The 12,470-nt window shown below is 43.3% G+C and overlaps 1 protein-coding gene across 2 annotated transcripts in view; it reads right to left on the bottom strand.

The window, feature by feature from the left end:
- Nucleotides 1-2,744: 2,744 nt before the first annotated feature.
- BBS2 (Bardet-Biedl syndrome 2) overlaps nucleotides 2,745-12,470 on the bottom strand; it is a 48,181-nt gene continuing 38,455 nt past the window's right edge. For both annotated transcript variants that reach the window (XM_088471978.1, XM_088471977.1), the window contains exons 13-18: nucleotides 9,550-9,679; nucleotides 8,950-9,081; nucleotides 8,727-8,864; nucleotides 7,261-7,373; nucleotides 5,921-6,069; nucleotides 2,745-3,271 (exon numbers count right to left, since the gene is read on the bottom strand). In XM_088471978.1, coding sequence (XP_088328104.1) covers nucleotides 3,165-3,271; nucleotides 5,921-6,069; nucleotides 7,261-7,373; nucleotides 8,727-8,864; nucleotides 8,950-9,081; nucleotides 9,550-9,679 — 769 coding nt within the window. In that variant the 3' untranslated portion in view covers nucleotides 2,745-3,164. The remainder of the gene's footprint in view (nucleotides 3,272-5,920; nucleotides 6,070-7,260; nucleotides 7,374-8,726; nucleotides 8,865-8,949; nucleotides 9,082-9,549; nucleotides 9,680-12,470) is intronic.

The following is a 12,470-nucleotide window of genomic DNA, read 5'->3' as shown; positions in this document are numbered from 1 at the left end:
TACAAATAGGGAGACTTACCTAACAAGTTTTAGTGTTATTTCTATATGCTAGAGCCCCTATTAGGCTCTTCAGTCACTTTGGTATTACCCTCTGCCACAGGTGTTAGTGGAGACTTATTATTGGAGCCTGATCAACTCCTCCATTTGTTTCCTCTCCCTGTGCAATTTTTAATATATGTTGTAATATGTGCAATTCTGTATAGTGGAGTCCTATACTGTGTTCTCCTTTTTTATGTGTATACATGGTACCATATTTCACTGTGTTTTTTAGGGAATTAAATTTATTTATTGACAGAATACGTGGTTGTGTTCCTTGTCTCAACAGTAATATCAAAGCGCAGTATATTTTCTCTAGTTTATAGTCTATGTTAAGTAGAGAAATGGGTCTGTACGACGAAGGCAAAAGGGGGTCTCTACCTGACTTCGGTAAAACTTTTATAATGGCCGAATTAAAATAGTGGGGAATTCATTTATTATCCATTATGGAGTTAAATACATTGGTTAAAGTCTCTGTGATTTGGGGGCGTAGCATTTAGAAAAATTCCCCACTAAGACCATCTGGGCCTCGGGCCCTGAACTTCTTGAGAGATCTGACAGCTTGATCTACCTCTTCATGTGTAATTTTGATAGTAACGAAAAAAAGATTCGCAATGTCTTTGCCATTGAATTGTGTGGTAGAAGTTTCATCTTTGAGCGCTGCAATATTGTTATGTGGCTTGGTTCCTCTCAGCATATTTGATAAGAGCCGGCTAGGTTTATTGCCGTATCTAAAGAAATGCAGTTTACCTGAATACATGTATTTATCATCCATTTGAGTGAGGATTTGGTCAAAGTGTAATTTGCATTCATTATATGCAGTTCTAGTCAATGGTGAGGGTGAAGCCTTCAGAGCTTGAAATGCAGATGTTAAGGACGTCTGTGCAGATCTATAAGTGGCGTCTTATTCAGCCTTATATTTTGTCATAAAGGAGATAATTTCTCCCCGCCTTAGCGGTTTGCCAATATAAATATGGATTATACTTATGTATTTGGTTATTCATTTCGTAATTGGCCCAGGCTGACTCTAGCATTGATTTAAATTTGAGAGATTAAGCTAGTTTTGCCGGGAACCGCCATTGGGAATGTGATCCTAAAAGAAATTTCCCCTGTACATCCACCCACACTGGTGCATGGTATGAAATAGCTATAGATTCAGTCGATGTGTCGATGATCATTGGGAATATTGAGCTAGATAAGTAAAAATAGTCAAGCCTAGAAAAGGCGTTATGGGTGGCTGAGTAGTACGTGTACTCTACATCAGTGGGATGTCTCGTTCTCCACACGTCTAATAAATTAAATTCTGCAGCCATATAGTTTAAATCTATTTTTGGTTGTTTGGGAGAGGATTGAGAGAAAGTTTTTCTATCTAAGGTTGGGGAAGCGACCAGATTGAAATCACCCCCTAATATAATCTTAGAATCTGCAAAAGAGTATAATTTGTTAATCACTCCTAAGAAAAAAGTTTTGTCATATATATTGGGACCATAAACATTACACAAGCAATATCTAGTGCGACATCCATAAGAATGTATCGGCCATCTTGATCTACATCAGAGGAATGATTATCAAACTGAATACCCTTACGTATGAAGATTGCCACTCCACGTGACTTAGAACTAGGGATGTGCAGGCTCGGATAGGTTCGAGTTTGCACGTTGAGTTCGGATTTTTCCCTCCAAAAAAACGGAACTCAGAAAGAGGCTAAACGTCATCTTACATGGACGAACATCATCATTCCTGGACTTCTGAGCCATGAATTTATCCATGTAGAGATTGGACTTAAATTTCACCAGGGTATGATAGTACTGAAGAGTATGTTGCTTAGAAATGGCTGTGATCACAAATAGGAGATCTTTTACATTTCAATTGATTGTGAAGTAACTTGAAGAATAGGGTAAAAGCACCATCTGGTGTTAGAAGCTGGTAATGCAGCAATTCCCCAGAGTGAAGGAGATGTATATAGGTATTGCCAAATATATCATCAGCTGTAATTAGTTTTAAGAGAAGTATAAAGTTGCAGAATTTCTGCGTGCAAGCAGCTTCACCTTCACCCTATAGTGTAGTGTTTTAGCTGGTGACACACAGTACCTTATCTCCTGTAGCTGCAAAAATGGCGCCGTCTTTAAGATGACCTTGTAGGGCACCAGAGTCTGCCCTCTATAGTGCTGTGCGGTCGCGGGAACTCGTCCAGCGGCGTCCCCGTGTGTTCCCCTCGCTGCTCGCGACCCACCGGCTGATGTTCTGAAAGCCCACGTCGCGGGATTCGGCAGCGGACCGGGCGCGATGCCGGAGCTGGGAGGTGAGGATCTGGTCCCGGCACTACACAACGCGGCTCCGATAGGCCGCGAGATCCGGCAACCGATCCCGGTTGGCAGAGTCCCGCTAGGCACCAGGAACACCCGCCCTGGGGGGCAGAGATGTTGTGTAGCGGCAAGGGAGCCGAGAAGCACAGCGTGTGACCGGAGGATCTGGTCTAATAGGCTCAGTCTAGACGGAGCCCCGACTCCATGCAGCTTTCTTCTTCGGCTTCCTGTCTTTCCTTTTTACCTGAGGTGAATCTTTCTGTCACTGAAGGTACAAGGGAGGGCAGTTCCTTACTTTGCCAGGGGCGCGCGGACCCCTAGATACACCCCTGTGCTGCCTGAATAACCAAATCTAAACTTCAGTTTTGGTTTGGAAAAAAAAACCCAGAGACATCTGCGAAAGCTAAACTTTAATACACAACATGACTACAAAAAGATAAAAATATTTAATAAATAAATATACTTTCAACAGGGCCTACAGTGTATGCTCTGCAATGTCCTGTAGGGCCCTGGCTGAGGATAGTTTGAACCCCGTCTATACCAGGGATCCAAATAACGTAATATAAAACCTATGAAAACACAAATGACGAGAGTTTAGCCAGAGGTTTCCGGCTTCCCAATTTATACCCTTTAAACAGTTCACTAAACTCCTTTCAGACTGACAACAAAACATGCCTGGAGGAAAGGAGTACACCCAATTAATTCCATACTCCCTTTATGAGGCTTAAAATGTGACAATTAAGAGCTTTTAGGAGTGCAGCTCATAATGTTGTGGTTTACACGTGAGCCAGAGAAACATTGCCGAGGTCCTGAGTGACTCCGCTAGGAAGAAGTAGCGCCAACACGCATGATCCGGAACAAGGCATTGACGTTGTTGCTGCGAATGGCGTCCCTGCACGCTGCAATCACCTGGGCTTTGTGCTTACCAACTGCGAAGAAAGACAGGAGATAATAATAAATCAAATAAATGCCTTCCTACCTATCTAAGAGGAGAGCATGTACTAGACTCTGTGCTCAGTCAGCGGTGCAAAAAATAATTGTCCTAACCCATTGCATTAAGGGCGGAGTGTTTTAAGAAAACACACACACAAAATAGGTGCTGAACTTCAGTCTGCTGTCTAATAGTAAGCGAGGAATTAATTAAAGGAAAAAGTATATTTGATCCTAATTACTGATAGCAGTCATCAGTTGAGGAGGAAACTGGACCCTCCACCTGTTACAAATATTATGCACAAATCACTATCAGACGCTAAATCAGTTATACAATTTATTCCACAACATAAAAATAATAAATTATTACCATAAAATAATAATGAATAAAAATTATATATAGCAACAACAAATACAAAAAATAATAAAAACACCATATACCATAAAAATTACACCTTAGGGAATGATGTTAACAGCATTCAACCGTTTACTTTTTGCAGGGTTACCTGCTTACTAGGTATACACATTAAAAGACTCCCACAGTGCATATAAATCAATATTAAAACCAATGTCTGCAGCTCACAAGCTACAATATGATCCAAAGTTCCATATCATTGTAGCAATTGATTCAGAAAGAAACAGTGTTTATATTTCAACCAGGTATTAGTTCCACTGGGCAGATTTAACCCAGTTTTTTTAGTGCAAAAAGATGCTTGAGCTTTTAAATCCAATGCTATTTGTAGCAGCCTGTACTTGTAGCAGACTGTGGGCCTGATTCAGACCCGCTCATGAGCGCTGAGCGCTCGCAAGCGGGTCAATGGTGCCCTAGTGCGCATGCGCACGACGGAGGGAGCTCCATCGTGCGCATGCGCGAGACGCAGATAGCGACAGCCAAGCTGTCGCTCCGGGTCTTGCACCAAAGGGGGCGTGCTGTCGATGTTGAGTGACAGCACGCCCCCTTTGGTGGGCGTGCCGGGGGCGTGGCTGCCAGACGGAGGCGTTCCCATGGGAACGCCTACCGTCTGGGTCCGGCCCCACTGACATCTCTAGTGATGTCAGTGGGAGTGATTTTGGCTTGATAGAGCCAAAATCACTCCAGGGCTTGCGGTCACCGAGACCCTACCGCAGGGTCTCGTCGCAAGCCCGATGGTCGCGATGGTCTTGACCATCGCGACCATCATCATGGACGCTCGCATAAGCTGTGGGTGGTAACCCACAGCTATGCGAGCGTCCAGGAGGACGCTCCAAAAAACCGCCCTGATTCAGAGCGTCCGGCTCTGAATCAGGCCCTGTATTTGTAGCGGCCTATACTTGTAGCAGCCTATACTTGTAGCAGACTGTATTTGTAGCAGCCTGTATTGATTCCCTTTTGTCATCCACAAGACGGCTACTAACAATACAAGCCACAGCTGTTCATACAGACTGCGAGCCACTGTTCTCAAGCCGTTTAATACGCGGGGAGCAGCTTGTGAGCTGCAGACATTGGGTTTACTATTGATTATATGCACAACTGTGGGAGTCTTTTAATGTGAATACCTAAATTGTAAAGGAAGGGGAAAAATAGGGATACCCGAGCACAGGTGGATAGAGGATGGTAAATAGAGTAGGTGAGCAGCAAGCAATGTAATCTTACACCCACTATTACAGATACCACTGTCTCATGTGGGGGTGCTCCCCTGAGAGTATAAATACTATAATCACAAGGGGGGAAAAGAGAAGAGAAGAACTCCCATCTTTTGGGGGGCACACGTAGTAGTTAATGTAAAATCCATAGTATGGTTTAGAAAAATTATAGGTCAATTCGTGAATAATTTGTTTATAATTTTTCTAAACCATACTATGGATGCCTTATATAAAATTATTTCCTGTGTATATAGACTGTAAAGACTGCTGCTTTAATCATTAAGTATTGAGACTTGAATACTTTATCAATATTTGCTTTATTAGCGCCTATACATTTTTATAGCTGTCTATTTTCATGTTGTTTATCTTAGTATCGACTTATTATTTTTAAACATAATTTAATAAACGTTAGATTTTACATTAACTACTAAGTGTGCCCCCCAAAAAGATGAGTACTTTTCTTCTCTTTTCCCCCCTTGTAATGTGTATACCTAGTAAGCAGGTAACCCTGCAAGAAGTAAACTGTTGAATGCTCTTAACATCATTCCCTAAGGTGTAATTTTTATGGTAAATGTGTGTTTCTATTACTTTTCGTTGTTATATATAATTTTTATTACTATTTTATGGTAATCATTTCTTATTTTTATGTTGTGGAATAAATTGTATAACTGATTTAGCGCCTGATAGCGGGTTGTTTTAAGCCTTGGTAACAGATAAAATTGAGAAGTTGCCCAAAGCAACCAATCAGCTTTAACTGTCCTTTCAAAGACTACGTCAGATAATAGACAGCTAGAAGCTGATTGGTTGGGCATCTTCTCCACTTTATCTCTCTCTATGGCTTGATACATCTCTCCCTAAATCAGAATCCAGCTCTCACTTCTTCTAGTTACGTACCATGTACAAAATAAAAGCAACTGTCAGAATGGTTACTATGTGTTACAGCACTTTTTATCTGTGGCAGATTAAAGTACATTGTATATTGTAAGAGTGATGTAGCAACCTGACCTCTGTTGCATCTGACTTACCTCGCAAACGCCCTGCTCTCTGGATGGCTTGATTAACACATTTCAGATTGTTCAGCAGCTCTGCGTGATTGTTACAGCGAATCTTGTAACGATTTATAAGGTCTCTGTTGAGGTCATAGAGTTCTGTATAGCGCTTCTTCATATTCTTTCTGGGTTATTAATAGGAAATTCAGTGATCTGGAAAGGCTTTTTTGTTCTACCTATAAACTCGTAGCAAGCACCTCAGCAAAGTACAGTAGTAATAATAGAAACCCGCACTAAGTGCAAGCAAACGGAAGAACTTTTATTACCACACAAGACTATATTAGCAAAAATCACTGGATCAAAAGCTATTTAATTACCTTTCAATTACAGAATCTTATGCAACACCCATTTATCCCTCCGTGGTCACCCAGGTATGCACCATCCAGACTGGGCATCCGTGCCCCTCCCACCACGCTCCCTCTCAGAGCGCAACCACGGTCAGAGCTCTTCACCAGAGAGGAGGGCCGAGAGGGCACTCACATCAGGTGACTTGGTGGAGGGATGCGAAGGGACAGAGAACCACCCTATGTCTCTCCAGTGGATGGAGAGGGGCAGGGATTATTTTTGAGCGGTATCAGGAAGGAGGGAGATAGAATGCTATTGCAGATAAGGGTCTGTCTAAATTTGCATATGTGTACAACGGGTTGGGTATGATATGTCGACATTCATCATTTTAACATGAGAATGTCAACGTTATGTAGAGGTTGACCATTCCATCATGTAGACCGTGATGCAATGTCGAAATGTTAGAATGTCGACACATCGTCCCTGGTGGCTCAGCAGTGACTTGCCTGCTTGCAACGGCTGCAGCATCGTCGTCCGCGTCCTGGCAGTCATGTGACAGTAACTTCCAGGTCAGACCTTCGATACTGTGGCATTCCGGTGCGTATTTCTCCCCTATCCCTAACCCCTACCTCTAACCCTCCCTCTAGTGCCTAACCCTATCACCCCCCTCACAGCCTAACTTAAAGCTCCCCCGCAGCATAGCCCTCCTCCCCACAGCCTAACCCTAATTTTTCACATTCTGAATGTCAAAATCGTAACTGTTGACACGGTGTTGTCAACATTGCATTGTCGACGTTTTGACTACATCCCATGTAAAACAAATAGGTACGATTATATATATCATGGCTATTCTGCTAAATTTGCAATATGTACTCTTTTATCTGGTTTATGTCTCTTATTGCTATAGTATTGCTTATAGCTAGCCATGGATTGTAGGAAAAGTAACTGACGTCATAGTAGAACAAAAGGCTAGTTACATAGGAAGCATCTGATGTACCACTGCTACTATAGAATCATAAACAGAGACTCACATGTCCCTCATGAGACGGGCATCCTCGGCCTGCACTAGCATGCTGCGCACCAAGTTAGACTGATCAGCCATGTCTGCCGTCAGCTTCTGATGCACTGAGTGGGAATCGTCTACCTGTCCAGGACACAAGTTAGCACACACAGCTATATCAGACAGGATCTACCCTTACAACATTAGATTTTCTCATTTGGAAAACAGGACACTTTAGGCAATGCTCCCAATCCACACACCTAAATCATAAATAGACACTCCCTAAATACTCATACCTCTCCTCTTATAGGTACCTGTTCTGTCCAGCCTTAGGTCTATGGGGTGATAATGATGTACAGGGGATAACATTTAGGGCGGAATTCAATTGATTTCGCGGCCCGCATCTCCCGACTAGTGAGACAGGAGATCGCGGGCCGCTATTCAATTGTGCCAGCGTTTCACGCTGATCGCACCCAAAGTGGTCAGGTTTAGCCGCGTAAAACGGCTAACCCCGACCAAAGTGCTGAGCGCGATCGCGAAAAGTGCCGTTTGAGCGCCCAAACAGGACACTTTTCGCCGATTTCAGCCCGCACCCCTCTGGGGCTGCGAGCTAAAATTGAGCGCTAGCAGCTGATCGCACCCGCCAGGAGCAACAATAGAATAGCTCCGTCGGGTGCGAAGGGGGGAATAATCAATTGAATTCCGCCCATATATGTTAGCCTCATGCCTCCTGTATGTAGAAATGTTTAGTAAATAGCTGCGCATATCCAGTTATTTATGGCTAAAATGGTCCTCTCTCATTTCTGGTGTAAAACATACACATACATATAGATAAGTGACAACAATAATCCTTCTACGTTTAGTTCTAGGGATAAAGGTCAGACTATACCCATATTCACACAGTTGGCCAATGTTAGAACTACTGGGCATACATCCGAATGGTTACCACCGGGAGACGCAGAGTGAATGTGAACGCAAGAGCCGTGGATTTCAGTGAGCGTTCCTGGGAGGTAACGGGGTAGTTAGGCAGACATGGGCGTCTAAAGACGCAGTAGTGCACATTGTGGATGCTACAGTACGTTCAGATAGAGAAAGTGCACCTGCCACATGGCTGGTGCAAGCTTTGATGGTGCGACTGATAGATGCACCTAGATGAAGTAGTGGCGCAGCCAGCGGCATTATCATAAAGATGCGGCAGTGGTAAAGGACGCAGTCGCAGCTGCATGCTCCTCTGAATCAGGCCCCAAGGTGCTCTTCTCCGCCTATACCCTGCTCCCCCATGCTTTATTCTTCTTTCACCATACATGACGGCTCTATACTGTACATCTGCTTATTCCTATAGTAAGATAACAGTCAAATAAACCCATTGTATCTGTTGTGGTTAACTGTAGCACAGATGGATAACCAGATACTAGTTATATACAGCATCTCTGTACACAGGTCACCAGGTTACTCTAGTGTCCAAACACAGCAGTAAAGAAAGGACCTCAGACTCACCTGCACTAGCACCTTCCGGAGCTGATCAAAGTATTTGGGGAAATCTGCCTCTACAGGCAGGTCTTCTATAGCCAGAAACATGGCCAACGACTGAATAATATCCCCAGCTAGATCCATGTCATCTGTGCGTATTGTAATCTGCAGAGAGAAGACCATATGGTAAACAAAAGAGTAACTCGGGTCAGGTATTACTTAAGGTGCAATGATGGGAGGAAGCCTCTACCTCTCCATTCGGTTTCATGTTAATGAGAAGGGTTCCCATGTCACGAAGAGAAGTGAAACAAATTTGAAATGGGGCACTCTGAACCTCCGTGTCTTCCGGTAACAGGAAGTTCTGGTTCAGCCAAAGGACAACCTTCCAAAACAAAGGACAAACAATAAATAAAGTTTTAAGAAATAGGTAAAACCTATAACCAGCCTGTACAAAACCATACTCATATGCCCAGCTCACCCAACCAACCAACCAACCAACCGCTCTTCACAAAAGCTTAATTCATGCTTCATGGATGGACCAGTGACCCTCTGTCAGCTTTCTACAGTATGTAACAGTGGGGTACTGGCAGTGGGAAGAGACAAACCCCCTATTGGTGGAATGCCTGATGGAGGCGGGGTTGTCCAAAGTGGACAACCGTTTAAAAAAAGTCACCTACAGTAAAGGGAGATATTATAAGAGTTCAGCCTATCAATTTACTTGGTCCCAGTGATGTCACTAGTGTCTAGTAACTGATAGGCTGCAGCCTCGTGAATGGCTGTTAAGCTTACAAAATGGCTGCCTCCACGGTGTACATGTGCACTTCAAGACAGTTCATAGCACAGCACTCACCCTTTGAACGCGGTCACTGATGGTGAAGGACACATGGCTGGAAGGCTCTGGTACAGAGGTAGCATTATTAAGAATGTACATGGAGAAGCGAGGAAGCTGCCTTGTAAGTTCAAAGACATGGAACTGTACGCTATGAAAAAAAAAGGCCAACATTCCCTGTTATTAGTCTGTGTACATTAGAGGTTCATGAAAACAAGCACATAATTCAGGATTTAGGAAAAGTACAAGGAGTACAGTTTGTTTGATACATGTAAGGTATTTCACTCCTGCTCGCTCAGTGCCCTATTGTACACATTGCTGTACTAGTTTCCCATCCTCTCCACTAAAGATAACCAACATTTTACACATTTAAAAGCTGCTGGTAAGTGACAGGAGGAATAAAATATATTTTTAATTCACAATAGAAAAGTATTTGCCGAAAAAAAACGGTGACATCATGATCCAGATTGTACTGTGTGGGGGAGCAACTCAGACTGTGATATCACAGCATAATACTGATGTGCACAGGAATTCTACTTGTAATGCCCCCCAGCAAATGCAATGCATAAGAGCCAGGAGCTAGAGCTTATTTGGGTGCCACATGCTGGTACAAAGTGCTATGATGGCTACAGGCTAGAACACTGTGCTATAGAGTCTACAGTCTGGTGTAGTGTATTATTGAGGCCACAGGCTGGCATTGTGTGCTACGAGATCAAGGGCTTGTGCAGAAGGTCACAGAGCACCACCGCCTGATGGAGTGTGTTAGTTAGTACTACAATCTGGTGCAAGGTGCTATGAGGGCTACCGGCAGGAAAACTGAAATATGGTGAAAAATGGCTAGTGCTGGGGTGATATCGGGGCCACAGGCTGGTGCAATACGCTAATAGAAGGGTGGGGTTATACCAAATATAGTCCAATGTATAAATGGTGCTTTGGGGCCACAGGATGATGCAGTGTGCTATGGCGGCTACAGGCTAACGCAGTGTGCTATGGCGGCCACAGGCTGATGCACTGTGCTAAAAAGGGCCACAGGCTGATGGAGTGTGCTATTGGGGGCCACAGACCAAAGCAGTGCGCAAATGCACAAACATCTTTTTTGTGTGTTGCTAATTTATTAGATGGTTTTATCTGTATATTATATAAGAATTCAGAAGTTATTGTTATGAACTACTTAAACTAGGGGTGGGCAATAAGCAGCCCCCCAGCTGTTGTAGAACTACACATTCTAGCAGGCCCTGCCACAGTTTTGCTATTTGACCATGCAAAAACTGTAACAATGCATGTAGGGATGTGTAGTTCAACAACAGCTGGAAGGCCGCTGATTGCCCACCCCTGATTTAAACGTACAATTAGAGATTGAAGAATTTTGAATTACTTTTCACCAAAGAGGTTTTTTTTTAAATAAAATAAAAAATAAACCTGATATACAGCTTATGTTGAATTGAGATATAACAGGTTAGCGCTGCTCATAGCTTTGTTTGCTATATAGTTATATTTTTGTTGGGTCAGAAATTCCCTTTCTGATTCAGCAGCTTTTGTTTGGTTATTTTCGCACCATCATAAGGGGAGTTTTTAATATCACATCATAGGAAGAAGTCATCGAATAAGAACTAGCATTTTAAAATACTTATGTTGCTTAGAATACTAGTGAGATGTGACGTCAATGATTCCCAGGGGCTTTTGGGCACTTTCATTTCTATTCTCCTACATCCTACAAAATTGTGGGTAATAATGGTAAAGGAGACCCCAGTTTGAGCATGTTGGGGTCATTATTTTATTTTATATATTGTGCACAAGTCAACAAGCAACTGAAAGGGTTTTGGGCTGGATTAACTGGAACTTTTAGCCTTTTCTATCAATTGAGTATACTCCTAAGTAATATAAATATAAGATGATGTTTCGCAAAGTTCTGGCCTTACAACCTTCCTGTTATGCTTTTTGCTTTGCTATTCTGGACCTCATTCAGAGTCGGTCGAAGCGGCCGCACGGTCGTACGAGAAAAGGGGCCGGATATGCAAATGATTCCCTCGCAAGTTGCGTCCCTAAGTTCGGATCGGTAGCTGGCCGACCAAGGGGAGGAAGCGGCCGGAATCCAAAAAAAAAACGCCCCCTTCTCGTACGCATTGCACGTCATCTCCGGGCATATAAGGATTAATCGAGACCATTGGGAACCATCGGAACTGGTCGTAGAGCTTAAGGTTGACCATACCCTCTCTTAAGCTCTACGATCATGTCAGTGTAAAAACCTCCCATGTCACATGTGCCATGACGCTACTTTGTTAATTATGCACTCCCATAAACCGTATGCAATCCCATAAAACGCTGTTCGCATAATTAGGCACGCCTGCGTTCGGATCTCCACTCCCCCGTTTTCAAGCACCTTCCCCTGTTACCACCCACAAACGCCTCAATCTGTCACTCAAACTACTGACCTGGCTGTGTTCAAGGAGAGAGAAATTTCTGATCGTAGCGGCTAGTTTGCGCACGCGCATTGCGAACTTTACGCATGCGCAGTATAGCGAACATCGGTGGCGTACAGCCGTGCGGCCGCATCGACCGACTCTGAATGAGGTCCTCTGTGCTATATATGTAAATTTGTATTTCACTAAATATATACTATATAGATGTAGTAGAGCTGTGACAATAATTAGTTCATTTTGCTTTCTGGTGTGGTTGGGGTAGGACTGGGAGCACTGATCTAATTCCACCAGTGCCACATGCAAAATGTCATAGTAATAACAGAAGTGGAATGAGGTGAATATATCTCAGAAGAGTTACTATCATCACTAATGAGCATAATACATGATGAAAATGATGGCCCTATTATAGACATATACATGAGTAGTAGGTGCAAAAAACATATCAAGACACGGATCGGGTGACATATCGTCCACACCAGCAAATGTGTACCCACTATGTTGAACCATGCGCACTCCTGCAGG

This window comes from Taudactylus pleione, unplaced genomic scaffold (genome assembly GCF_031769625.1).
Source record: "Taudactylus pleione unplaced genomic scaffold, aTauple2 ptg000117l, whole genome shotgun sequence".
Lineage (NCBI taxonomy): Eukaryota > Metazoa > Chordata > Amphibia > Anura > Myobatrachidae > Taudactylus > Taudactylus pleione.
This window is presented reverse-complemented; position numbering and strand designations above follow the sequence as displayed.